The sequence below is a fragment of the Mesoplodon mirus genome (genome assembly GCF_964341445.2).
Source record: "Mesoplodon mirus genome assembly, contig: HAP1_SCAFFOLD_752, whole genome shotgun sequence".
Classification (NCBI taxonomy): Eukaryota; Metazoa; Chordata; class Mammalia; order Artiodactyla; family Ziphiidae; genus Mesoplodon; species Mesoplodon mirus.
Window position 1 is genome coordinate 103555 of NW_028295281.1, and position 26723 is coordinate 130277.

The following is a 26723-nucleotide window of genomic DNA, read 5'->3' on the forward strand; positions in this document are numbered from 1 at the left end:
ATACTTGATACCTGATAAAAATCACTGTCAAATAACATTTATAAGAACCCAATTGCATGAGATGGGGTACGATGTTGAGGATCACAAGCAGTTACAGCAAAGGCCTCCAGGTGCCCAGAGTTTAGGGCAAGCAAATGAGTATATAGGAAAGGCAAAATTTAAAAATGGCAGACCAAACTTGAATGGACCAAGTAACTGCTTTGTCATTGTACATTCTTCCTATTCCCCGTCACCCATCCATCTATCCATCCCCCCAAAACATACCCCAACCCTAGTGACAAAGGTGGAGGCAAAGCCTGGAAGGACAGTCCACAGGTACTGAGATGCTCAGGGTTGGGAAGGACTTTGATGCTTGTGAAATCCAATCCACGGTACCTTTGAATTTCCTCTGCCATGGCTCCACCAAGTAATTACTTGGCACATGTCCTAGGACCTTCAGGGACTGGGAATCCACCACTTTCTAAAACAACAGCAAAACTCAACATATTTAGGCAGATAAAACATATTTAGGCAGATAGAACAAAAAATTCTTCCTTGTAAGGACAAATCCACTTCCCCAGAGCCTGTGGCTTCTGGTTGCATCTTTTAGGGCCACAGAGAAAAAAAAATCAACATTCCTCTTCCACAAGACAATCCTTCTAATATTTGAAGACTGTTATCTCAGCCCTTCAAGTCTTTTCTTCAGCTGCACAGCCCTATTTCCCTAAACGTCCAGATTTCATTTCCTCATTGTGATCCAAACTTTCTCCTGAATGTGGGTCCTAGTTGCTTTAGATTTATCTTAGTCTACAGTCCCCAGAACTTAACACAGTATTCCAACTAAGGTCTGACCAAGGCAAAGTAGAGTGGGGTTCTTACCTCCCCCACCAGAGATACTTCTCTTAAGACTGGCTTTTTGGTAGCCACATCAAACTGCTAACTCCTACTGAGCTGATACAGCCACTTTAAAGTAGCCAAGTCATACTTCAAAACCATTATTTCTCACCAAGTAATGGAGCTATCTGGGTTATCCAGACCTCTTCTATCCCTCACCCAAAGACCATCCATAAGCCTCACCCCACCAACATAAAAGCACAAGAAATGGGTAAAGTTTTCTGTTTTGTACTTTCCTTGGAAAAAGCTGAAAATTATTTGATTCGCCCAAGACTCCTCAAAATACCCCAGGTCAGGGGCTTCCCCGGTGGCGCAGTGGTTGAGAGTACGCCTGCCGACACAGGGGACACGGGTTCATGCCCCGGTCCGGGAAGATCCCACATGCCATGGAGCGGCTGGGCCCGTGAGCCATGGCCGCTGAGCTTGCACGTCTGGAGCCTGTGCTCCGCAACGGGAGAGGCCACAACAGTGAGAGGCCCGCGTACCACAAAAAAAAAAAAAAGAAAGAAAAAAAAATACCCCACGTCAAAAATTGTCATCTCAAAACGTTATGCAACTCGGTGAGCTAATTTCGTGAATCTTTAAATCCCATGAAGGATACCTAATACGTTAGACCATTAAGTGGATCCTGCCTAATTAACAGCAAATCCTAGGGGAAAGAGTGCAGGTCTGTCATTAGAGTCACCTGAGTCTGAATCTCAGCCATATTCATAAAGTGCTGTTGGCCCAGGACAACTTACTCTGAGTCTTGCTTTCCTCCCCTAGAAATGGGGCTAATACATCCATCTTGCCATGGCCTTGTATAAAGTACTTGACACAATGCCTGGCCTGTGGCGGATGGGCAGTAAATGCTACGTTTCCCCTCGCAGCACAGATTATTACAGCTTACACCCCATTTCCCTTAGTAGATTCCCAGCTCTTAGACAAAGGGCCCGGGACTTGCTTGTCTTCACATCCCCCAGACCCTCAACACCAGCGTTAAGTAGACACACATTCCTCTTGAATATAAATGCGAGCATTTGGCTTTAAATTCAGTTGTGTATCATCTAGAAATAATTACATTTCTGCTCTGGCCTCTCAGTTTCAAAGGGGTATTTTTTAATTCCCAGGGAATAGCTAAGATTACCTATTATTAAAAAGAAAAAAGATAGACTCTACTCAAGTCTCGGGCAATCGTGTTCAAATGGTGCTCTAAGTCTCGGAGAACAGGTTGACATTGACATTTCTAATATTCTTAATGTTGACCCAACTTTAAGCTCTATTCCTCTCCTCAGGTAACCGCGTTTCAAGACACAGCCAGAAACAGGAGGGGCAAGACGAGGCTCTGACGGGGAAAGCCAACCTCTGATATATCCAATTTCTGACCTATGGCTCAGTCAGCTCAAGGAAAGTTTTGTGGGTCCCCAGTGTCTTCCCAGGGCGACAGACACTCCCACACGGCCTCAACCAGGCTGAGGTAATTGTTACTGTTATGGCTTTAACGATGTGAGTGGGAGAACATGAGAATTCTGAAAGAGATTTATTTACTGCAAAGCATCCCAAATATCTCATTAATCTGCTTTTCATTTGGCAAACTCTTCCTTCGTTGAAAGTGCCACACTCTGCTCTGCGGTTTATGACAAAGCAAAAACGTCTCTGGGAGGCAAAGCAGCAAAATGGAAAGAATGGGGGCTCTGGAACAAATCAGACGTGAGTTTGATTTCCAAGTGTGCTATTTACTTGTTCTGTGACTGTGGGCAGTTTTCCTTAGCCTGTTAGAGCCCCATCTTCCTCATCTGTCAAGAGAAGGTGATTGTCCTGTGCTGGTTTATGAATATTGAGATCAGCCCTGGGCCATAGGGCACTATGTTTGTTTCTCCTTTAAGGTTCAGTGGTCACCTGCAAAAGGAAGATCATTATATTACCAACTTCATACACTTCGTGATGAGGATTTAAATGGGTGAATGTATGTAAACTAATTAGAACAGAGTCTGGCACAGAGGAAGTTCTATACAAGTGTGTGTTATCATCAATAAGGATTAAATGACACACATAAAGGACGCTTTGAATGGTGACTTGCACCTGTTACATATGAGGTGCTCAATACATGTACGGGAAAACATCTCCCCTCCCAACTAGAGACTTTTCCTCGGGGTCTGAAGAAACTCCTTGGATGGGAGGAGCTTTTCAAAATTATATACTCAGGGCTTCCCTGGTGGCGCAGTGGTTGAGAGTCCGCCTGCCGATGCAGGGGACGCGGGTTCATGCCCTGGTCCGGGAAGATCCCACATGCCGCAGAGGGGCTGGGCCCGTGGGCCGTGGCCGCTGAGCCTGCACGTGTGGAGACTGTGCTCCGCAATGGGAGAGGCCACAACAGTGAGAGGCCCGTGTACCGCAAAAAAAAAAAAAAAAAAAAAAAAAAAATATATATATATATATATATACATATATATATATATATATATATATATATATATATATATATATATATATATATATATATATATATATACTTTCTTGCTCTACCATTTGAAAATAAGTTCCAGACACCATGACAGTTCATCCCTAAATATCACACATCTGCTAAGAATGAGTGTTCTCCTATATATTCAGAGTATCACTTTCATATATCCACATTCAAATTTCCCCAGTTGACCAAAATTGTTTTTTTTAATTGTTTTACTTTTTCAATCTAGGGTCAAATCAAGGTTCACACATTGCCTTTGATTATGTCTTTTAGTATCTTATCTTTTTTTTTTTTTTTGCTGTACACGGGCCTCTCACTGTTGTGGCCTCTCCTGTTGCGGAGCACAGGCTCCAGACGCGCAGGCTCAGCGGCCATTGCTCACAGGCCTAGCCGCTCCACGGCATGTGGGATCTTCCCAGACCAGGGCACGAACCCGTGTCCCCTGCATGGGCAGGCGGACTCCCAACCACTGCGCCACCAGGGAAGCCCTGTCTTTTAGTATCTTACATCTTTTCCTGAAGAGCATTCTTTTTGTTTCTGTTTCTATCTTCACAACATTGAAAAATTCAGGACAGTTGTCCTATATTATGCCCCACATTCTATATTTAATTGTTCTTCACCACAAGAATCAGGTTAAATATTTTGGCATAAGTACTACATAGCACACAGGGGACACTGTATGCCTCCCATTGTGTCAGGTATCTATTCTAAAGGTTAATTTTCCTTGGCAATGGAAACACATAATCCATGGGATAATACCTCTTGCCACCTCCAACAACATTTTACTCAAAAGTTTTAGTATTCTTTGATGATCTTTGCTTGAATTGCATTCAGGTGCAAAATGGTGATTTTTAAAAAAATTCTCTCCTTTTTCTACATTTACTATAATCTTCTGTAAAGAAGAGCTTTCCTACTTATTTCTTCTCTCTCCCTCTCTTTCCCCTCTTCTTTCTATCACTCTAGATTTATGTTCAATGTGATATAATCTCGTACCATCATTATTCTTTTCAATGCTCAAATTGTCCCATTTTGACAAGTGGAAGCCCCTTCATCCTGGCTTCTGTTATTCTTTTGACATGATCCCATTAGTCTTGGCACTTCCCTGCTTTACAGTATGACAAGATATCCCAGACTTACCTTGTATTGTCCTTGCCCCAAACCTGGACTTAGTTCTCCAAGAAACCCTGGTTCCTTTCAGTACACGCCAATATCTGTGCGTTGTAACCACTCTGATGAAACAGAATGGATCTCCCACCCCAAATTTGGTTGGAATGTCAAGACTGATGACACACAGGAAGAGGGTATGAAAGGTTTATTACTTACTTAATGAGGCTTTCTGGGGAGAGCAGGGTAGTCTTCATAAGCTGGACTGAAAATGGTTTGTGAGAGCTGGAAGAAGACCTGCGGGGGCTTTTATGGTGGTTAGAGGGTGAGGCTGGTATGAGGGCCTCTGTGCACAGGCAGGGGCTTGTGTGGCTTGAACTTCCCATCAACACCAAAGGTGGAAGCACTCAGACTTTCTTTTTTTTTCTGTTTTTTTTTTTGTGTGTGTGTGGTATGCAGGCCTCTCACTGTTGTGGCCTCTCCCGTCGCGGAGCACAGGCTCCGGACACGCAGGCTCAGCGGCCATGGCTCACGGGCCCAGCCGCTCCACGGCATGTGGCATCTTCCCGGACCGGGGCATGAACCCGCATCCCCTGCATAGGCAGGCAGACTCTCAACCACTGGCGCCACCAGGGAAGCCCTCACTCAGACTTTCTTATCAGATTTCCCGGAAGTGGGGCACAAGGGGAGGAGGGAAGGATGAGGTTTAAGATGTCAGCAAACATCAAATAAATGGGGTCAGATAAAATTTAAAGTAAATAAAATCTAAAATATTTTTAAAATTTGTTTAATTTAAAAATCGTTAAAAATAGAAAAAATTTTAAATTTTTAAAAGTATTTTTAATTTTAAAAAATCAAAATAAATTAATTAAAATGCTTTACAAATGCGGTCAGACTATTACACTGGGCTACACTTACATTCTTTTACATAAGTCTATGAGATAGAGATCTGTTACATAGGTACCATGTGTGCCCAAATCACCTTCACAGGGTACATGTCAAGTACCTGGAATAAGAACACAAGGCACTTCCAGCTCTTTAAGTGGGAAACAACCTCTATTAATACACAGTAGCAGCAGCAAAATCATTATTCCTTTGCAAGTTACCTGACATTTTCCAATTGTTTCTAAATCAGTTATGGACCGGGCTATCAATTTTCTGTTTAGAAAATCAACTTTAGAAAGGATATGTGATTTCATGATGTCAGAGGGCTCCCCAGAGGGTCAAAAGCATTTAAACTTCTCTCTCAGTCAAGACATCAAGATAATTCTAAGAGCCTCTGTATTTCATAAAAATGTCAGATTAGAGCAGCTCATCACTAAATTCAATTAATAGAAATAACCATTACATTTAAACACTCAAAAAATAAACCTACAGATCTTTGTCAAAACATATAATGATAATAACAATAATATTAGCAGCTAACATGAATTGAATGTCTTTATGTTCCAAACACATTACAGTCATCCTCGTAACAGTTCTTTGGATTTACTATTATCTCAAGTTTGCAATGAGGAAATTGAAGCCCAAAGAGGTGAAGTAATGTGACCAACATCCCACAGCAGGTAAGTGAAGAAGTGAGAATTCAAACACAAAGCAGAAAAATAACATTGAAAATTCAACATTTCGGGACTTCCCTGGTGGTCCAGCGGTTGAGATTCTTTGCTCCCAGTGCGGGGGCCCCAGGTTCAATCCCTGGTCAGGGAACTAGATCCCGCATGCCGCAATTAAAAGATCCCACACGCTGCAACAAAGACTCTGCAGGTCACAACTAAGACCTGGCACAGCCAAATAAATAGACAGACAGATATTTTTTTAAAAAAGAAAATTCAACATTTCATAACTGTATTTTAGCTCTGAAACTAGAACACAGATTGATTTCCACTCAAGACAGAAAGTACCAGACTGGCTCAGATTTTAACCTAGTCAGCATAAACTTTTATTCTCTGCTCTTCTATTTTTACCTTAGAATATTAGGGTCCAGCATCCAAGACAGCCAGTAGCCAAATGACCAGGGATGGGGCAGATGAACTGTTTGGACTTTTCCAATCCAAAGGATCACATCAGCAATCAGTTTGGAATTCAGTGAAGTATGCCCTGTTGCGGTCTTGAGGTGATTTTTTTTCGGCTGAAATCCAGATTTCTCTGTGTTGTAACCACTCTGAAGAAACAGAATAAACCCCCCACCCAAAATCTGGTTGGAAAGTCAAGACTGATGACACACAACAAGAAGGTATGAAAGGTTTATTACTTACATGAAATGAGAGGTATTGAGTTCAAAAGTACCTGCAGACTAATGGGTTAAAAAAATTGTTCAACCACTGCTTGACCTTCAGCTTTGGAGATCTCAATATCACATGGGTAGTGTAATAGTCTACATGACATAGCTTTCAGAGCACTTGTACACACATCTCATTGAATCACCTCAATAACTGAGTGTGAATGACAGAAAATTTACCTATGCAAACGTGAAGCAAATATCTCATGGAATCAATATGTGTATTCCTGTAGGCAGAAGGTGCTAAACACCTTTATAACCCCTTGGCGCACGGCTTTGCTCAAATGGCTGTGGCAACCAGCTGTGCCGCAGATATAACCTTTGACAAAATGACACACCTCTGCTGCACTGCCCGTCACTTGCTTTCTGGCCCAAGCTTCTCTGTCCACTGAGATTCTGGGCTGTGATGGGTCATGTGCAAAACTGTAAGTACAAGGAAATTAACACCCCTGAAGCAACGCTTGATTAACATAGGATAGGAACTGGGAAATAAACACTCACCTTTCCCCATCCCTGGTGGACGATTCTGAGGCATATTCTGTATAACTCCAGTGCGGCCCTGCTAGCATTGAGCCCCAGCTGCACCCGGCCACCCTCTTAAAACTGCATCCTTGGATTGGCTTCCTTTCTTCCCTGTTCCACTCTTCCCAATCTGCTGTGCTTATCCTGCTTTATCAGATTTGGCTACAGTCGTTAATTAATAAATCGTTAATATACACTTCAAGAAAAATCACATTCCCTAGGGACCATTCATCAAGCCCTTGTCATAGAATCTGCTTTAGGGGGGAACCCAAACAAAATCAGAGAGTTTAAGTAACTTAAAAAAGAGTCAGTTAACGTTGCAGTTAGAAAATAGCTCTGCTGTCTCCTTATGGGATGTGATTAAAAGCACAGGCACTAAAGTCACATTCAACTGGGTCTCAAACTAACTGGTGTACCTTAAGAATGTGACTTGATTCTTCTGATGCTCAACCACTTAACTGGAATATTAATATAAATGGTAATAACAATGGCCAGTCATTATTGAGTGCTTCCATGTGTACACTCTTTGCATATGTTAACCTTCTAATCCTCACCGTAACCTTATGAGATATATATATATATATTTAATTCAAGACCCATTTATTCTCTAATTCTGCCCACATGGAGACACTCTCCTGGAAAAGGCATTGAATCCTTCCATTCACTTTAACACCTTGTGCTGAAAACATGTGTTCCGAGGTTTCACCTATGAGATCCACATTCTTAAAGCACTGATTCTTAAACCTCATCTAGATTTCTCCCCTTGGATGGGGGGAGACGACGCAAACACAGTGAAGAACAGCTCAGGACTGTGGGCTCTGCTCACCCAGAAGACCTTGCAGCTCCCCTGACCACCCGGCTGGATCCAGGACTAGGGCCCTGAGACGAGGGGCGCCTGCTGGGCTGCTGCCAGCGCCCCCGCCCCCAGCTCCTGTCCTCTTCACTAGGCTGGCTGTCGCCTCTAGTTTCCCTGGAGCTCGGGGATTCCAGACGCTCTCCGCTCACACTTCTGTGTCACGCCTGCTGCCTCAGCACTGCTGATCCACACCAAGGGGGAAAAGCACACAGAACTGCTTTTCAACCCACCAACGTTCCACACAAAAGTTATTTTATAAGCCTGCGGGTTCTTTTACAGCAGGAGGAGACTCCCAAGGCCATGACTTCCCCCGGCTCCCCACTGCCCTTGCCGGCAGACTGGACGTGCGTGGCCACCGTGCTGAGCCGGGCAAACACCCCCCCCCGGCTCCACTCCGGAGCACCCTCCTGGAGAATCCAGGACGGTTCCCTGGCCTCATCTGTCCTGAAGCCAGCCCTAGAGTGACAAGAGCCACACCTGCAGGTCTATTCCACTGACCAGCCGCACAGGACCGAGCTGGGCCCACGGACCTTGGTCTGGATTGTGTTGGCTGGTCATTCTTGTCTAGGTTCACAGGCCAACAGCCAGTGTCCTTCCTTCCCTGCTCATCACTGCACCAGCGGCTCACTCCTACCTGCTGCCGTCACACGCTTGGCAACCTCGTGTTCGGGGCCAGCCAAGAACTGAGACCCCAGCAGGCCCCTAGTTCCCAGCAGGCAAACTCCCCGTTCAACTACCGCTGCCTGGCCGTATTCTCGAGGCTTCAGAGCCGGGAAAGTGCGGAGGGCAGAGCAAGGCGCGGCGCCCCCAGCCCCCGACCCGCCATGCTCCGCGGAGGCGCCGGATCCTCGCCGCACCACTACCCCCAACACAAGCGACCTCGGCGCCTGCCTGTCCCGCGGACCCGGATGCGCCTCCGGCCACCGCGACCCAGGACGGAAGCGCGGGGCGTGGGGCTCGGCGCGCGGCGGGCGCGCGGCGGACGCTGGGGTGGGCGGGGACCCCGGGTTCCGGCCCCGAGGCCGCGCGGACCCGCCAGGCCCACCTGCGTCCCAGCCGCCCGGAAAGCGAGATATAGTAATAATAATATTCATAATAATAATAGTATTACTAATATAATAATATTAAGAGATTAGGTTAATAATAATATATAGTTATATAGTATATCATAATACTATGATAATGTTGGTATTCTATTATTAATAATAATAATTATTATATATTATTATTATTGCCACTATTCTGCAGATGAAGAAACTGGGGTACAAAAAGCTTACTATGCCCAAGATCATAGAGCCAATAGGTGACACCTCAGGTATTCCAACCCCAGACGATCAAACTCTAGGGCTCACACATTTAATCATTATTAAACACATTTAAACACTATTAGCCTCCTCACAGGGCTGTAATAATAAAATTTAAAATAAAGCATCTAGCACAGTGCCAGTTGCATCAACAAGTGCTTATGAACATTAACGCAAAAAGGAAAGAAAAATACTTTTTAAAAAGTTTAAATCCTGATGAAAAAATTGACAAATACTTCTTCTCTGTTCATTTATCTTTGTTTCTCTAATTTCATTTTTTCTTGGACTCTCTTCCATTAAAATGTCAGTGCCCTTCCACCACTGTGACTCACTGATGTTTTATCTTTCCCTTGTTCCTGGTCCCCAATCACCTGCTCCAACTACACCCATTTCTTCCTTTCAAAGCTCATTTTTCTCAATTTCAAGGCTGCTGACACATCAGCTTGTGAAACATTAGAGAGTTTATTTTCATACCATTCCCTTCAGAATATCACCAGAATAAACGTGTTTGTGGTACTTGAGACAAACACCCCAAAATACACGGACAGTTGCAATCAGTATTTGTCAGACCCTTCAGTATGTAAACAGAGGCTTCTCCAGTGAGGATAATTTGCATATGCAAAAGATTCACTCAGGGAGCTTTAATTAAGGTCCCTGACAACTTCTCCGATTGCATTTTTCACAACTGCCAAGAAACAGTGAACTGCAGTGCGGACTTCTTTACCCTGGTGGAAGAATATTGTTTATAGAATTCTGAATGATTCAATGATCACTAGTGAAACATCAGCAGATGACACATAGATGATTCCACAACTGATGCACTTTGTCTCCTTAGGCAACCTTGAATTATCCTATGTTTTAGGAAAGCAACATCTGTAACAGCTTGACTCTTCTTTGGAACTAAGCCGAGTATGAATTAATTTAGTTTAGTTTAATTATATTAGGTGTTTCCCAATGAAGAAACATTCCCAGGCACTGTAAGTAAACTTGCAATTTAGGATCTCCCATTGATATAGCCAATATTTTATGATAAGTGTCAATGAGGATAACCTTTAAAAATCGTGAAACACTACATCATAACTTATATAATATTGTACATCAACTATACCGAAATTTCTTTTAAAAAAGACCTTCCATTGAACAACCTTTTCAAGGTGGTTGGCACATTGACATTTCCAAGGTTTGCACTGGTTCCTCTATTCCTGTGGAAAACAGCCATTTGCTCTGACTTCTGCACAATGGTTAATTAATAAAAAAAATTAATCTACACATCAAAAGACCTTAATGGATCCACATCTCACACTGAAATATTCCCCCAGCTGAAGAGCTGACTACATATTGCCTACTCTTTCAGTCATCACTTGTTTCAAATGAGTAATTAAAGGAAAAGCAAAATTCTCAGGACCCACATATTCAATGGTATCTGTGTTTGTCTCATGTCCAGGATGTGCACTTCCTTGCACTTTAGGGGATAATATTTCCATGCCAAATATCAATATACTTCAGTGGTAATCATATCGATGTCTATAATTTCAATTTTCTCTCTGTGTTCCCCGTCTAGTTACCTCAAATATAGAACCCCATCTTAAACATTCTGAAACAGTGTGTCCTCCAGCTGTATCAGTTGAGGAAGTTGTACTGAACTTTAAAATCTACTGACATATGATGCTTGTAAAGGGGAATTCTTAGCACCACTTTCACAGAGCACTCTCGGTACAGGAATCACAATGATTAGCGGTGCCTTTTTTGTTTCTTGTTCTAAGAGACTTCTCATTTGGGGCTCATGCTTGCACCTCTAAATAGATTTCACGCTCCACGCTCAGAGAAAGAAAAGCACACACAGCTCTCCTAGTACCCAAATGATAATCTCTTCACTCATCATCACAAAGGTCCAATCTCTATCCCAGAACCTATTAAATTAACTACAAACTCTTTGCTGGACTCGAGGTCTCATCAAAAAAGCCTGTCTGTGAGGACACTGTACTCATTTAACCTCACTATTCTACAGGATGTTCCTACATTCCAGAATGTACCTGAAAGGGTTAAAAAAAGTCCTTTCCTGTGATCCTCTGAATTAATCATAATGACTGCTCTCAATGACAAAGAAGGTCCCACATGAGGAGAGATCTGAGTGTAAGAACTACTGCTTGGTAAAAGCTCTGGCTTAGGGATATGCCATCACTTAGCCATAGGAAGTTCAACTTATTATAGTTCAAAAACAAGAAAGGGATTACTTGCAGAATCCAACTGAAGATGCTAACAATCCAAGAGGCAATTGATTCCAAGGGAGGCACTGACGCCAAAGCTGAGCAGGGCTCTAAGACAATAGCCAACATTGGAGGTCAGAAATCGGGTCATAGAGTAAGGGTATCAGGAGGGGGCCGCAGGCAATCAGCTCAGAGGACACCTGCTCCCCAGGAGTGACACACCCCCACTGGTCCTTAAAGACCCACCACAGCAATGGTGCCTGGCAGGAAATATTCACGAGAGATGAAAGCTTTTCCTTTTGAAGCTTTGATGGCTCTCCATAGCCTAGTACTACCCAGAATCAGCCTGTGCTGCTGGAAGGCATGCAGCTAACAAGTGAGAATGGCACTTTCATCCATTTGTTTCTCGATTCTAGAATGCTATCATTTTAAAAGAATATTCGAAAGAGATCTTACAGTGACCTCGGAGAAGGGGGACATACTGGGTGCAAGTATGTTGCTGTCACACACGCTCATTTAGGGCTGACTCCACCTCTCCCGATATCACCTTCCCCACAACCATCACTATCAGTCAGTTCACCAGGAACCAATAAGCAACATCACCCAAAGCTACCAAAAATTTAATTTTAAGTTCGAAATGGTCTCAGAGGGTGTCAAAATTGTTAATGCTGCAGGGCCTAAGCCAATGCTTCTCAAACTTTAATGTGCACACAAATCTCCTGAAGGATCTTGTTAAAATTCTAGAGTTCTGGGGTGTTAACTGAGTGCTTGCATTTGTAACAAGCACTCAGGTGATGTCAAAAGCTGCTGATCTATGGATCACACCGTTGAGTCCCTTGGTGACTCAGAACCCCCATAATTGTCCAATACTCTTGATGCTCCTTCAGATTAGAATTCAGCCTAGAATCAAATCAAATTCTCCAAACCAAGGAGTCTCAAACTGAACTCCATGGGTCTCCAGCTCTGGCACCAGACTGTCTAGGTTTTCATCTCAGCTCCTCTGCTTACTTCCTCCATTTCCTCATCTTATAGAATGAGTATAACATAGAACCTGTCTCATCAGGTCATTGCTGGAATTAATTGAGATGACTCAGGTAACATGCATCACATAGTTCTTAGCATGGTAATCAGACAACAAAGGTTAGTTGTCCTTAGAGGACCCCAAGAAGAACTTCCGGGCACTCTACGAAGCCTTCCAAGTTATTTCTAAAATACTCTATGTGCTGAAATTCATTTACCCGAGAGAGAGTCTATGTCTTTCATAGATTCTCAATGGGATTCACAACCCCAAAAAGTTTGAGAACTGAATTTAACAGCACATTAAAAGTACTATACGGGCTTCCCTGGTGGCGCGGTGGTTGAGCGTCCGCCTGCTGATGCAGGGGAGGCGGGTTCATGCCCCGGTCTGGGAGGATCCCACGTGCCGCGGAGCGGCTGGGCCCGTGAGCCATGGCCGCTGGGCCTGTGCGTCCGGAGGCTGTGCTCCGCAACGGGAGAGGCCACAACAGTGAGAGGCCCACATACTGCAAAAAAAAAAAAAAAAAAAAAAAAGTACTATATACCATGCCCAAATGAAATGCAGTGATGATGAAACATATGAAAATCAATCATTGTAATACAGCAAATTAACAGAAGGAAAGACAAAACCACGTGATTATATCAACTGATGTAGAAAAAACATTTGACAAAAGTTTAATACCCTTTCCTGATAAAAACACAGTGAACTATTAATAGAAGGAAAGTACTTCAACATAATAAAAGCCATATATGAAAAACCAACAGCTAACGTCATACTCGGCAGTGAAAGACTTAAAGCTTTTCCTCTAAGACCAGGAAGACGGAAAAGATACCCACTCTCATCACTACTATTCAACATAGTACTAAATGTCCTAGCCAGAGAAATCAGACACACAAAAAAATAAAAGGCATCCAAATTTGAAAGGAAGAAGTAAAATGACCTCTGTTTACAGATGACATATTAGGCACAAAAATTCCTAAAGATTACACACACACACACACACACAAACAAACCTGCTGAACCCAAGAAATAATTTTAGCAAAGTTGCAGAATACAAAATTAACAAACACAATGCAGTTGCATTTTTATACATTAACAATGATCAATCTGAAAGAGAATTAAGAAAATAATCTCACTTACAGCAGCATCAAGAAGGAGAAAATGCTTAGGTATAAAATTAGCCAAGAAGGGGAAGAACTTGTACATTGAAAACTACAACACACTGCTTAAAGATATCAAGGAAGATTGTATTTGTATATAAATGGAAAGACATCCCATGCTCAAGGATTGGAATATCGTTAAAATGGCCAGGCTACCCAAAGAAATCTACAAATTGAATGCAATTCCGATCAAAATCCCAGTAGCAGAAAAATATCTTATGATTCTTATGGAGCCTCAAGTAGCCATAACAATCTTGTAAAAGAACAAAGTTAGAAGCCTCACACTTCCTGATTTCAAAACACAGTACAAAGCAACAGCAATCAAAGTGGTATGGTACTTGTAGAAAAACATTTAGACCAGTTTAACAGAGTAGAGAGCCTAGAAATTAACCCTTGCTTATATGGCCAAACGATTTTTGACAAAGGTGCCAAAAATACACAATGGGGAAAACACAATCTCTTAAACAAATGATATTGGAAAACTGGATATCTACTTGCAAAAGAATAAATTAAAGAACGAAGTACAGGGGTTCCCTGTGGTGCAGTGGTTGAGAGTCCACCTGCTGATGCAGGGGACATGGGTTCGTTCCCCTGGTCCAGGACGATCCCACATGCCGCGGAGCGGCTAGGCCCATGAGCCATGGCTGCTGAGCCTGCGCATGTGGAGCCTGTGCTCCACAACAGGACAGGCCACAACAATGAGAGGCCCGCGTACCGCAAAAAAAAAAAAGAAAGAAAGAAGTACAGGACCAAAACTATAAAACTCCTAGAAGCAAGCATAGGGTAAAAATTTTAGGACATTACATTTGGCAATAATTTCTGGGATACGATACTAAAAGCACATACAACAATGCAAAAGTAGACAAATAGGACTACATCAAATTTTAAAACTTCCATGCAGGTAAGGAAACAATCAACAGAATGACAAGGCAACCTATTGGAATGGGAAAAAATATTTGAAAATCTTATATCTAATGTGGGATTAATATCCAAAATATCTGAGGAACTTCCACAACTCAACAAAAAAACCCACAAATAACTGATTTTTTAAGTGCAAAGAACTTGAATAGACAAGTCTCCAGTGAAGATATACAAATGGCCAACAAGCATATGAAAAGATGCTCAACATCACTAAACTTAAGAGAAATGCAAATCAAGGCCACAATGAGACATTATCTCACACCCATTGGGATGGCCACTGTCAAAAGAACAGAAATAACAAGTGTTGGAGAGGACACGGAGAGGTTAGAACCCTGTGCCCTCTTGCTGGGAATGAGAAATGGTGCAGCCACTATAGAAAATAGTACAGAAGTTCCTCAAAAAATTAAAAATAAAATTACCATATGATCCAGCAATCCCACTTCTGGGTTTATATGCAAAATAATTCAAAGCAGGATCTCAGAAATAAATCTGCACACTCTGCAACATTATCCACAATAGTCAGGAGGTGGAAGCAAACAAAATATTCCTTCACAGATGAATGGACATACAAACAATGAAATATTATACAGCCTTAAAAAAAAAGAAGGGAATCCTGTCAAATGCTACAACATGGATGAATCCTCAGGACATGATGCTAAGCAAAATAAGCCAGTCACAAAAGGACAAATACTGTATGATTCCTCTCATATGAAGTATGTAGAGTACTCAAAATCATAGAAACAGAAAGTAGAAAAGTGGTTGCCAAGGAAGGGCTGGAAGAAGGAGGGTGGGGGAATTAGTGTTTAATGGGTATCGAGTTTCAGTTCTGCAAGATGAAAAAGTTCTAGAAGTCTGTTGCACAACAATGTGAAAACACTTAAAACACTAAACTGTACGCTTAAAATGACTTAGATGATAATCACTGTCATGTGTTTTTAGTACAATTTTTTAAATATATACTGACATCTGAGTGCTAACCACAGAGAATATCATTTAATTTGTCTGGGATGCAGACTGGACACTGGGATTTTATTTTATTTTTTTTAATTTTTTTTGCGGTACGCGGGCCTCTCGCTGTTGTGGCCTCTCCCGTTGCGGAGCACAGGCTCCAGAGGCGCAGGCTCAGTGGCCATGGCTCACGGGCCCAGCCGCTCCATGGCATGTGGGATCTTCCCGGACCGGGGCACGAACCCGTGTCCCCTGCATCGGCAGGCGGACTCTCAACCACTGCGCCACCAAGGAAGCCCGACACTGGGAGTTTTTAAAGGCCTCCTGTAATTCATCAGTGCCATACAGGACCATGGGCCTAGTGTCACATGTTATGATTTTTCCAAGACAGGCTAAAATCAAGATTTTTATCTTTATTTGTAATGTTTATATAAACACTGCTGTTTTTTTTTTTAACGCTGGCAACTAACTTTTTAAATTCTGTGCAAACCAAACACACCACTCTTGCTGCCTCTTGGGCTACCGATCTCCAAGTTCCTTTCTAGTTTAAAATGTCTGTGGATCAAAATTAAGTTTCCTGTGTCTCAGTAGGTGGCCTCCTTACCAGGGGACTCTCCTCTGGCTTTTGAATCTTCCTATGTGAAATACTCATCAATAAAATGGGTCACTATGCACAATGGGGTGTCCCAAGAAGTGTATCATGTATCATGGTTACAAGTCCTTGGCATGTGTGGGTTATCGTTTTGGTCAGTAAAGTCGATTGGAGGTTTCTGAACAACAATTTCAGGCAGAGAAACCTGGTTGTTTTGAGGGGGTGGGGGGATGTTTGTTTATTTGATTTCCAGTTTGAGAGAACCCTGTAGTTTAAGCTGAATAGTACATGGATTCCTAAATACATTTACCATACAAAAGTTGAATGGCTTTGATGTAAGTAGGACTGGAGAAGTGGGAAGTGAATGACTGTAATTCATCTCCTGCCTTATCAACAGGCTTTTCTGTCCTGAGCAAACTCGGCTCCACAGAGCCTCCATCCAGGTTCAAAGGGAAAGGTTCAAGGGCTGGAGGAGGGAAAGCAGTGAGCTGAACATCTTCATTCCCTGCTCCTGAGTAACCACTGCTCTTACCCACTGTACTGAGCTTCTACTTAAGCTTTTGTTAGAAAAGGGGTTCAAGTGCTTTAAAGAAAGAAGTTAAAAAAACCCTGACCTAGATGAGGGTATCTAGAATACTCATTAATTTTTCAGATAACACTAATAGAAAAGTAACTGCACAAATAGAAAATACAAGCACCAATGAACAGTGAATACATGGATGGAAAAGAAAGTGGAATTCTGAGGCTATCCAACAAACCAAATCATACGTTATTGTTTATAACACAACTTCAACCTAGAGAAAGCCTAAGTAAAAGCATGGGGATGTAAGGTCCCTTGCAGCCTGCCCACTCACCTTCCGCGTGGAGCAACACTCCAGGCTAGATTTTAGTGTCTGTGAGAGTGAAAAGCATGCTTAGCAGTGAGGTTAAGTAAAGGTCTATAACATGAATCTTGAGGAAAGAGTAAAATAACCAAGATTATTCTTTCAAGATAAAAACACTATAAAAGATTGAATCTAAAAAGACAAAGGCTGCAGAAGCAGCCAAAGAAAAAAAAATAGGTAAATTGGACTATATCAAAATTTAAAACTTTTATGCATCCAACTTTTGTACTATCAACAAAGTGAAAAGGCAGCTCTTGGAATGAAACAAAATATTTGCGAATTATATGTCTGACAAAGGGTTAATATCAAGAATATAAACAGAACTCCTACAACTCAACAACAAAACAAACAAACAACTCAATTTAAAAATGGGCAAAGGACTTGAATAGGAATTTCTTCCAAGAAAATATACAAATATCTAATAAGCGCATGAAGAGATGGCTTTACATCTCTAATATTAGGGAAATACAAATCAAAACCACAGTGAGACACCACTTCCCATTCGTCAGAATGGTTATTATCAAAAAAAACGGAAAATAACTATTGGTGAAGATGCGGAGAAATCGGAACTCTTGTGCGCTGCTGGTGGGAATATAAAACAGTGCAACACTGTGGAAAGTAGTGTGGCAGTTCCTCAAAAAATTAAAAATAGGATTACTATCTGATCCAACAATTCCACTTTTGGATATATACCCAAAAGAATTGAAAGCAAGGATGTGAAAAGATATTTGCCCACCCACATTCATAGCAGTAGTATTCACAATAGCCAAAAGGAGGAAACAACCCAATTGTGCACCAACGCATGCATGGATAAAGAAAATGTGGTATACACCTAGCGTGAAGTATTATGCAACCTTAAAAAGGAAAGAAATTCTGACACATGCTACAACATGGATGAACCTTGAAGATAGTATGTGAAGTGAAATAAGCCAGTCACAAAAGGACAAATACTGTATATTACCTCACCTATACACGATACCTAGAAGAGTCAAATTCATAGAGACAGAAAGTAGAATGATAGTTGCCAGGGGCTGGGGGAAGGGAGGAAAGAGGAGTTATTGTTTAATGAGTACCGGGTTCCCATCTTACGAGATGAAAAAAGTCCTCGAAGTGGATAGTAGTGATGGTTGCACAACAGTGTGAATGCCACTGAAGTGTATACCTCTTTATAAAATGGTTAAAATGGTAAATTACATGTTATGTATATTTTACCACAATGTTTTCAAACATTTTTTAAAAACAAAGACTATAAAATCATGAAAGCATGTTAGCCCACATGCCAAGTGAGTTTCATGAGATGCCAGCCATACGGACTTAACGTATTTCTTCTTTACAATATCATCCCACTTCATTTGATAGACATGAGAACCTGTGATCCACCAGGGTGAACTCTGAGTGCACCTGCAATGGCAGGACTGGTCATAGGGACTGTGACTTAGGAAGGAAATCAATGGAAACATTAAAGAAAGCTTAGAAGGGCTGGTTGAACACAATGAGGTGAGCAGGAATACTGAAAACATTTCAGCCCAAAGGGATTTTAGTGAACCTGATGATTCTCGAACATTACTGGCAAGGCTACTTATAACAGACATCAAACTACTTATTATAACAGGGGAGATAAAAGTCAACTGGTACAGTTTGTGAGAATGAAGTCTTTAGACTACTAACAGGACAAAAGTGTAGACAGTAGGGACTGTTTATCAGACACTAAATGTAATACAGAGAGAAACTAAAGGATCTCATTCCAAAAACACATAAAATTGCCTCATGGATGCTGAAACAATCTTGCGGTTGGAGACAGCAATGATTTCACACATTTTACAATATTAGAAGGTCTGGCCCCCCTTCCTCTGGAAAAGTGAAGATGCTGATTTTTTTTTCATCCTCTCTGCTTCAGATGGATCTGAGAAACTCAGACGTGTTTGGCATGACGTGTACCACCATTAAATATGCTTAAAGGAGTTACAATATCAACGGATAATGAATAACGTAAAATTAACCATGAATAAAAGACAGACCAAATTTGATACTTCCACGAATTGAGAACTAAGAGCAAATTCACAGCAAGTAAGAGAAAGCTCCAACAAAGGAACCTGGAAAAAGCTCCAAAAGATTTAGTTATAACGTAAAAAAGAATTTTCAAGAAAACGTGTCAATTAAGCTTTTGGCAAGATTTAAGAGCAGAGGCAAAGCTCTCAAGTTCATGGTGGTGCTAGAGGATCCAATCCCCCTGCTGTGCCTGAGGTAGGCAGTGAGGGAAGAAGATAAAGACATGATGCTTCGTGGGAGCAGGAAGATACACAAAGAGCTGCCAATGAGCTCCATCAGCAAGTGGCCCCCCAGCCCACTGGCAGCACAATGGGAACCAGACACCTGCGCACAATGCCTGAAGCACACACCAGAAGGATGCTCTGCGTCCAGAGACATGCCAAGCTTCAGCGGCAAAGACCTCTCCAGGTGGGAAAAATGTAATTGACCTATGTGCTTTTCTTCTTTTCATTCCTCTTTTTATTGATGTCAGGTCACTGAATATTCATATCATAAAAGCTATGTTCCATTTCACAGAGATAGCCATTTCAGGGTTTGGGATTTAGACAAATGATCTACTTCACAACAACCATCCGTAAGACCCACATCACTTTACTTCTCAGTATTCAACCTTCCTAAATCCTCCCAGATGGCTACATTTTACCAAAAGACGTCTCTCCATTCACAGGAGCAGGGCTTCATGGGGGAGCAATTGTTCACACTTTCTGTGACTCGCCAACCACGTTTCTTGTGAGTAAAGGTCACCACGGCTTAATAACACTTTCTGTGTAGAATACGGAGAGGAACACAATTGCATTTTATAATCAGATCTACGTTTGTCCTTGTGACATAGCAACAGAGGAGAATAAAACATTCACTGACTGTCAAGCCTCGAAAGATGACTTTAAATCACCCAGCTTTCTGTTTCAGTGGCCTTTCTTATTGAAACATAATCAACTCATATTTGATGAAACAGACACAAGACTATGGGAAGAACAACGATTCCAAATGTGGAGAAGGTCTGGACTTCTTACTGTTTGTTATTTCAGTAATTTAAGCATTTTGAGATTCAGGTCTATGAAACTCCTTTCTAACCCAAGTCAAGGACTTGGTCTCTCTCCAAAGTTTTTTAAAGAAAACACGGATTGAAAGTCAATGCACATCAGTCATGTGGGGGAAAGGCGGCTTTTGTAGTGAGATATGGATCTGAATCTCAGCCTTATCACTTATTAGTTACATGACCTGACATTAGTGTCGTTACCTCTCTGAGCCTCAATTTTCTGTCTGTAACATGGTGCTGATAATGCTTACTTCTGCTGCTTGCTGAGGATATTAAATGGGGTAATGAATCAACATTACCTGGCACAGAGCCAGGGACAGGGCCAATGTTTTAAAAATTGAAGGTAAAAAGAGGTTAGGACATTTCTGGCTTCTATATGTGCTGAGGAGAAGGAAGAAGGTGGGGAGAGAAGGAAAGAAAAGAAGGAGTATCACAGCACAATGCACTGATACCCCTAAGATACGTCACTATCCTAACATCCTTTCTAACAGAAACACAGAATAGAATCGAAGACCCATCTTATGCAGCCAACTCATAAAGCAGGTATAGGACTCCCACCATAACATCAGGAGTCCAACGGGTTCCACTGTAATTAACTTGGATTTGTACTCAGACCATTCAGATGTGAGGATAAAATCATTTCTTAAATAAACTAAAGGGAACTTAAAGCTATCCCTCTACCCCCAGTCTCTACTGCAAGGGCTAAAGAATTTCCATATTCGTCTCCCTTTCCCACTCACTTCAGACATGCCATGTCCCACCAAGATGCAGTTATCCTACTTCCCTCTCTTCCGTCTCTGTTTGGGTGAAAAAAAAATCATCCATTCCTGTATTGGTTCAGTCTTTTGGACCATTTCTAACCGATTTTCTTCATATCTCATCACAGAATGATAACTTTAGGCAAGGCTTGAAGAGTAAACTGCAGCCAGCTAGCAAATTCAAAACAAGCCCAAGGTCAGCAGCACACCAGTGAGACCAGGGTTCATTACTTAAACGTTAGAATCATTTCACATGAAAATGAAAAGGGGGGTTAATCAGTTAATGAATCTGGCACGGCAGCATCCAGAGCGGCAGGGGAGGACAAAACACTGAATGAGTTCAGAAACCAAGGAGACATTATAAACAAAGAGGGCCATTGCCTACATGTCCCTGCTTCTCTCCTTAAGATCTGAATGTCCTTTGAATCCTAACATTTAAGAGTGCAACCCTTTCCAGCTCTGGGAGGCTTGAATGCCTCTAGTGAAATGCCAGCGTTAATGAGAGTCTAATATACCTTTCCACCTGCAGCACCTGTGCAGACAAATTGTACCAGGCTTCAGACAAGCTGAAAAGCCTCCGTGTGCTGTAGATGGAACAGCTGGTAGAGTCAGTGTTCATTTGCTGAATGGTTCCTGTAGTCCCAGCTTGAGCTGGATAGGAAACTCTACAAAGGTAGCTAACTCGGAGCTTCCACGCAAGAAACATCTGTCAACTAAACAACTTTGTGTGAGACGCCTGCCTTCTCGGCTGTGGCGAATGACGACAAAGACTGCCACCAGATAGACTGACAATGGTAGTCAACGCGTCCTTTCTGAAGTGACACAGCAAGACTCCATCGCCACTAGCTCCAGTTGTTAAACAACATCTGGCACAGAACCAGGGTCATTTACCCAACCCCCTCCTTGGAATAAAATGAACACTTGGTTATTCACAATGCATTTGGTCCCCTTCCATTGAGAGGTATTTTAGCTACCTATTTGTTCTATCTATTGAGTTTATTCTGCATCATTGTATCTACTCTACAAAGCCTGTAAGCACTATTATCCAAAAGAAAGATGAAAAACACCTTTTCAGGAACAGAGTGGTAGAAACCTTCAAACCACCCAACTAACTTCAAAGCATTATCTAACTCCCAGAATTACCCCAGTGGGTACAAGCACATACTATGGAGAGAGTGTATTTTTCAATAAAATATTCCCTTTGTGGGCTGAAACATGCCCTATCTTCTTATGAAATTATTAGTTCATTATTAAAATTCTTCAATTGAACTATTTCTTGAGATCTGTTCCTCTGCTGACTCATACCCACTATCACTGATCCTAATCCCACCCTGTACCAGAGATTCTCAGTAAAAGGAAACGAGAAGATTGTACATACACAAAGCCTACGTTCACACCTTCTCTCCAAAACTAATACACCAATAAAGCCAATAAACCAGTTGAAAATCAACAAAGAGAAAAAGAGATCCTTCCATGCTCCATGCCCACCTGATCTCACATTGTCCTACTTCTACTCTCAGCTTTGTCTTCCATTTCTAGATCTTTTCCTACCTTTTGGGAAAATCTGAACTTATCTTCTGAATGAGAAAACTAAATGCCTTTAGTGAATACTCACCCCTACATCTTCCTTCACTACACAAACTTCACCATGCATTTTCAAGGCAAGCACCTTATCTGAGCTCCCCCTGACTCTCCACAATGAGGGAAGGGGACTGTCCAAAATTTCCCATCAGAATGAAGTTGGATGCAAACAAAGAGCCATCCGAACTTTAAGGCTAGAATAGGTTGTTCTGAATTTCACTCTTTGAGGAAAAGCATTTCTTTAAAGGATGGTCCTTTAAAATGTTAATCTATTGCCAATGTGCTTCAGCATCACTTTAGGGAAAATCAAATGACACTCTGTTTCCTATAGACACTTTACAGTCTACAAGCTGAGGTGATCAACGCTTGATATTCAGTACAACATGGTGGCCCAAAAGCTAATAAGAAGCTCATTATGAATGACTTCACAGCCTAAGACAGTAGCCTACAATTCCTTCCCATTACTGGTTCTGTCCTCCAAGTCTAATGAGTATTCCTGCACATAACTTTACACTTTGAATTTTTATCATTACCAAGCCATCAGACATGGATTAGGAGCAAAGTCAAAGTAATAGGAAGTTATATCCCAATATTATTTTTGAGCAACTAACAGTTCTCACTTGAATGAAATGAATTTTATTTTACACCAAACTCAATGATATAGCTGTCGTCTGGAACTTCAGTGCTATACTCTACTTCCTGGAAGTTTAGCTCATTGGATTCCTGGATTTCAGCACAGAAACCCTGAGTTCCACTCTTCAGGCCTGCCATTGAGTTACTATGTAATCATGCCTAAGTCATTTTTTGATTTGTTTGCTTTTTCTCCATTGGTAAAATGGCAATAATCCAAATTCTCCAAGCCAGGGACCTCATTTTAGGATTTATTTTTAAGCTATGTTTCTAGAAGCCCTAAAATTCTGCATAGTTGTTTCAGGTGTTACATACAAATAATTTAGTCCAAATTTTTTATTTTTAGTGTATATTTTAACACTGTGGGAATATTCTAGGAGTCACTGACTCACAAGTGATATATATTAGGTTTTAACACATTTTGGTGAACCCCCTTGCAAGGCATGTCTGGTTAACTCATTCTTGTCTGCAAATCTCAGTGTAAGACTCCTACCAAATGTGTGTATATAAATGACCTTACTTTAAATATGTTATTGATTAGTAAGTGTGTAGATTGGCCCTGGTCATTTTTTTAAAACAGCAGTACCTGGTTTGCTCTCATTTCTAAAGATGTGTAATCAAGTCCTCATGTCTGTGAAAGCCTTTGTCAAAGCCTACATGCTAAACCAGTCCATATGGGGCATGTGCAGTACCTAGTCTTATCATGCAACCTTTGGGCAATGAGGCAAGATGGTGCTAGTGGTATAGTGAGAAACTGCTAGAGCCAGGTTACAAGGGCTGCTTGATTAATGGCAGATTTTGCAATCATGTTGGGGAATCATGCTGGATTTTCAGGGTGACAAACAGTTTTCAGGATCATAAAGGGTTAGATGAGACACCATTCTGGGTTTCATGCAACTGGATAGGACCTCAGAGAATGGAAAATCCATGTTCCTTGAACATCGCACAGACTGGCCTATTGGTACAATTGGCTAAGTACATATCATCTAAGTTTATCACGGTAAACTGTCCCTTCTCTAAGATTTATATAATAAGAGAATTCCGTTTTCCCCTATCAGTAACCCACTTCTACAATAACATGCCCCTCCAATTTCTATACCATGTAAAATTCAGACTCATCTACCTGGAACCCAGTCTTATCACATAATAGTCAATTACTCAATAACTAATTTCTAACAGATAATGTTTTAATATTACTTAGTTATAAATCTTTTAGTACTTATTAGAAGTTTTGTGTGCTTCTTCCCTGACTTTGATGCTTATGATAAGAAATACAAGGGCTGGGCCTCCCTAGTGGCACAGTGGTTGAGAGTCCGCCTGCCGATGCAGGGGATACGGGTTCGTGCCCCGGTCTGGGATGATCCCATATGCCGCGGAGTGGCTGGGCCCGTGAGCCATGGCCGCTGGGCCTGCGCATCCGGAGCCTGTGCACCGCAACGGGGGAGGCCACAACAGTGAGAGGCCCGCATACCGCAAAAAAAAAAAAAAAAAGAAATACAAGGGCTTCCCTGGTGGCGCAGTGGTTGAGAGTCCGCCTGCCGATGCAGGGGATGCGCACTTGTGCCCCGGTCTGCGAAGATCCCACATGCCGCAGAGCGGCTATGCCCGTGAGCCATGGCCGCTGAGCCTGCGCGTCCGGAGCCTGTGCTCCACAAAGGGAGAGGCCACAGCAGTGAGAGGCCCGCGTACCGCAAAATATAAAAATGAAAAAAAAAAAATACAAGCAGTAGTTAGGCATTGTTGGTGATGCAATTTTGAAATGGGATTTCTTACTATACCTCCCATGGGTTTCTGGGTAAATAATAACTGCAGAGTGTCCTGAGAGCACACAGCAGTCCATTACCATTTTCAGCTACCTGCCTGTCACATCAGTATTTTCATAATATAGTTTATACTATGGAGTTCTAGAGAAAATTATATTTGTAAAAGGAATCAATCACTGGGGGGGAAAAAGTTTGAAAGCTGCTATTTTGACGATACAACCGCTGGCATCATTTGTAAATCAACCTGATAGATAAAACCAAAACATCCAACGTGTATTCCATGTTGTATTTTGTCTGAGTTATGAGTAGGCATACCCACTGAGAGGGAGACTGCTTACTTCAGCCCAACTCAAAACACAGATGGAACAGCTCTCCAAAATCAATTATGCAGTCAATGCATGAAAATAGAAAAAGTAAGTTTTGTGGGGAGACAGAAAATTTGGGTTTCATCTGAATCAGAAAGAATACACAGAGGTCTCATGATGATACTATCATGTCACTGATATTTATTATAAATATTGGATGCCTCTGGCCTGGTTGTATATTTATGATAAGGAATTAAACCAGTTGTTAAACGCCGAGCTGTGATTACACATGGGTTCTGGTCAGATTCAATCTTTTCTTTTCTTTTCTTTTTTAACATCTTTATTGGGTTATACTTACTTTAAAATGGTGTGTTAGTTCATGCTTTATTAAAAAGTGAATCAGCTATATATATACATATATCACCATATCTCCTCCCTCTTGTGTCTCCCTCCCACTCTCCCTATCCCACCCCTCTAGGTGGTAACAAAGCACCGAGCTGATCTCCCTGTGCTATGCGGCCGCTTCCCACTAGCTATCTATTTCACATTTGGTAGTGTATATATGTCCATGCCTCTCTCTCACTTCATCCCAGCTTACCCTTCCCACTCCCCGTGTCCTCAAGTCCATTCTCCACATCTGTGTCTTTATTCCTATCCTGCCCCTAGGTTCTTCAGAACCTTTTTTTTTTTTAGATACCATATATACGTGTTAGCATAGGGTATTTATTTTTCTCTTTCAGACTTACTTCACGCTGTATAGCAGTCTCTAGCTCCATTCACCTCACTACAAATAACTCAATTTTGTTTCTTTTTATGGCTGAGTAATATTCCATTGTATATATGTGCCACATCTTCTTTATCCATTCATCTATCGATGGACACATAGATTGCTTCCATACCCTGGCTGTTGTAAATAGAGTTGCAATGAACATTGTGGCACATGACTCTTTTTGAATTATGGTTTTCTCAGGGTATATGCCCAGTAGTGGGATTGCTGAGTCGTATGGTAGCTCTGTTTTTAGTTTTTTAAGGAACCTCCATACTGACCTCCATAGTGGCTGTATCAATTTACATTCCCAACAACAGTGCAAGAGGCTTCCCTTTTCTCCACAGCCTCTGCAGCATTTACGGTTTGTAGATTTTTTGATGATGGCCATCCTGAGTGGTGTGAGGTGATACCTCATTGTAGCTTTGATTTGCATTTCTCTAATGATTAGTGATGTTGAGCATTCTTTCATGTGTTTCTGGGCAATCTCTATATCTTCTTTGGAGAAATGTCTATTTAGGCCTTCTGCCCATTTTTGGATTGGGTTCTTTGTTTTTTTGATATTGAGTTGCATGAGATGTTTGTGAATTTTGGAGATTGATCCTTTGTCAGTTGCTTCGTTTGCAAATATTTTCTCCCATTCTGAGGGTGGTCTTTTCATCTTGTTTAGGGTTTCTTTTGATGTGCAAAAGCTTTTACGTTTCATTAGGTCCCATTTG

The 26723-nt window shown here is 41.7% G+C and overlaps 1 protein-coding gene and 1 long non-coding RNA gene across 2 annotated transcripts in view; both read right to left on the reverse strand.

Moving 5' to 3' along the window:
• Positions 1 to 26723, reverse strand: part of LOC309797580 — a 117413-nt gene that overhangs the window by 6738 nt on the left and 83952 nt on the right. The gene's annotated exons all lie outside the window — the stretch shown is intronic.
• Positions 6316 to 26723, reverse strand: part of LOC309797579 (uncharacterized protein) — a 51958-nt gene continuing 31550 nt past the window's right edge. The window contains exon 5 of the mRNA XM_082646074.1: positions 6316 to 6584. Coding sequence (XP_082502200.1) covers positions 6487 to 6584 — 98 coding nt within the window. The 3' untranslated portion in view covers positions 6316 to 6486. The remainder of the gene's footprint in view (positions 6585 to 26723) is intronic.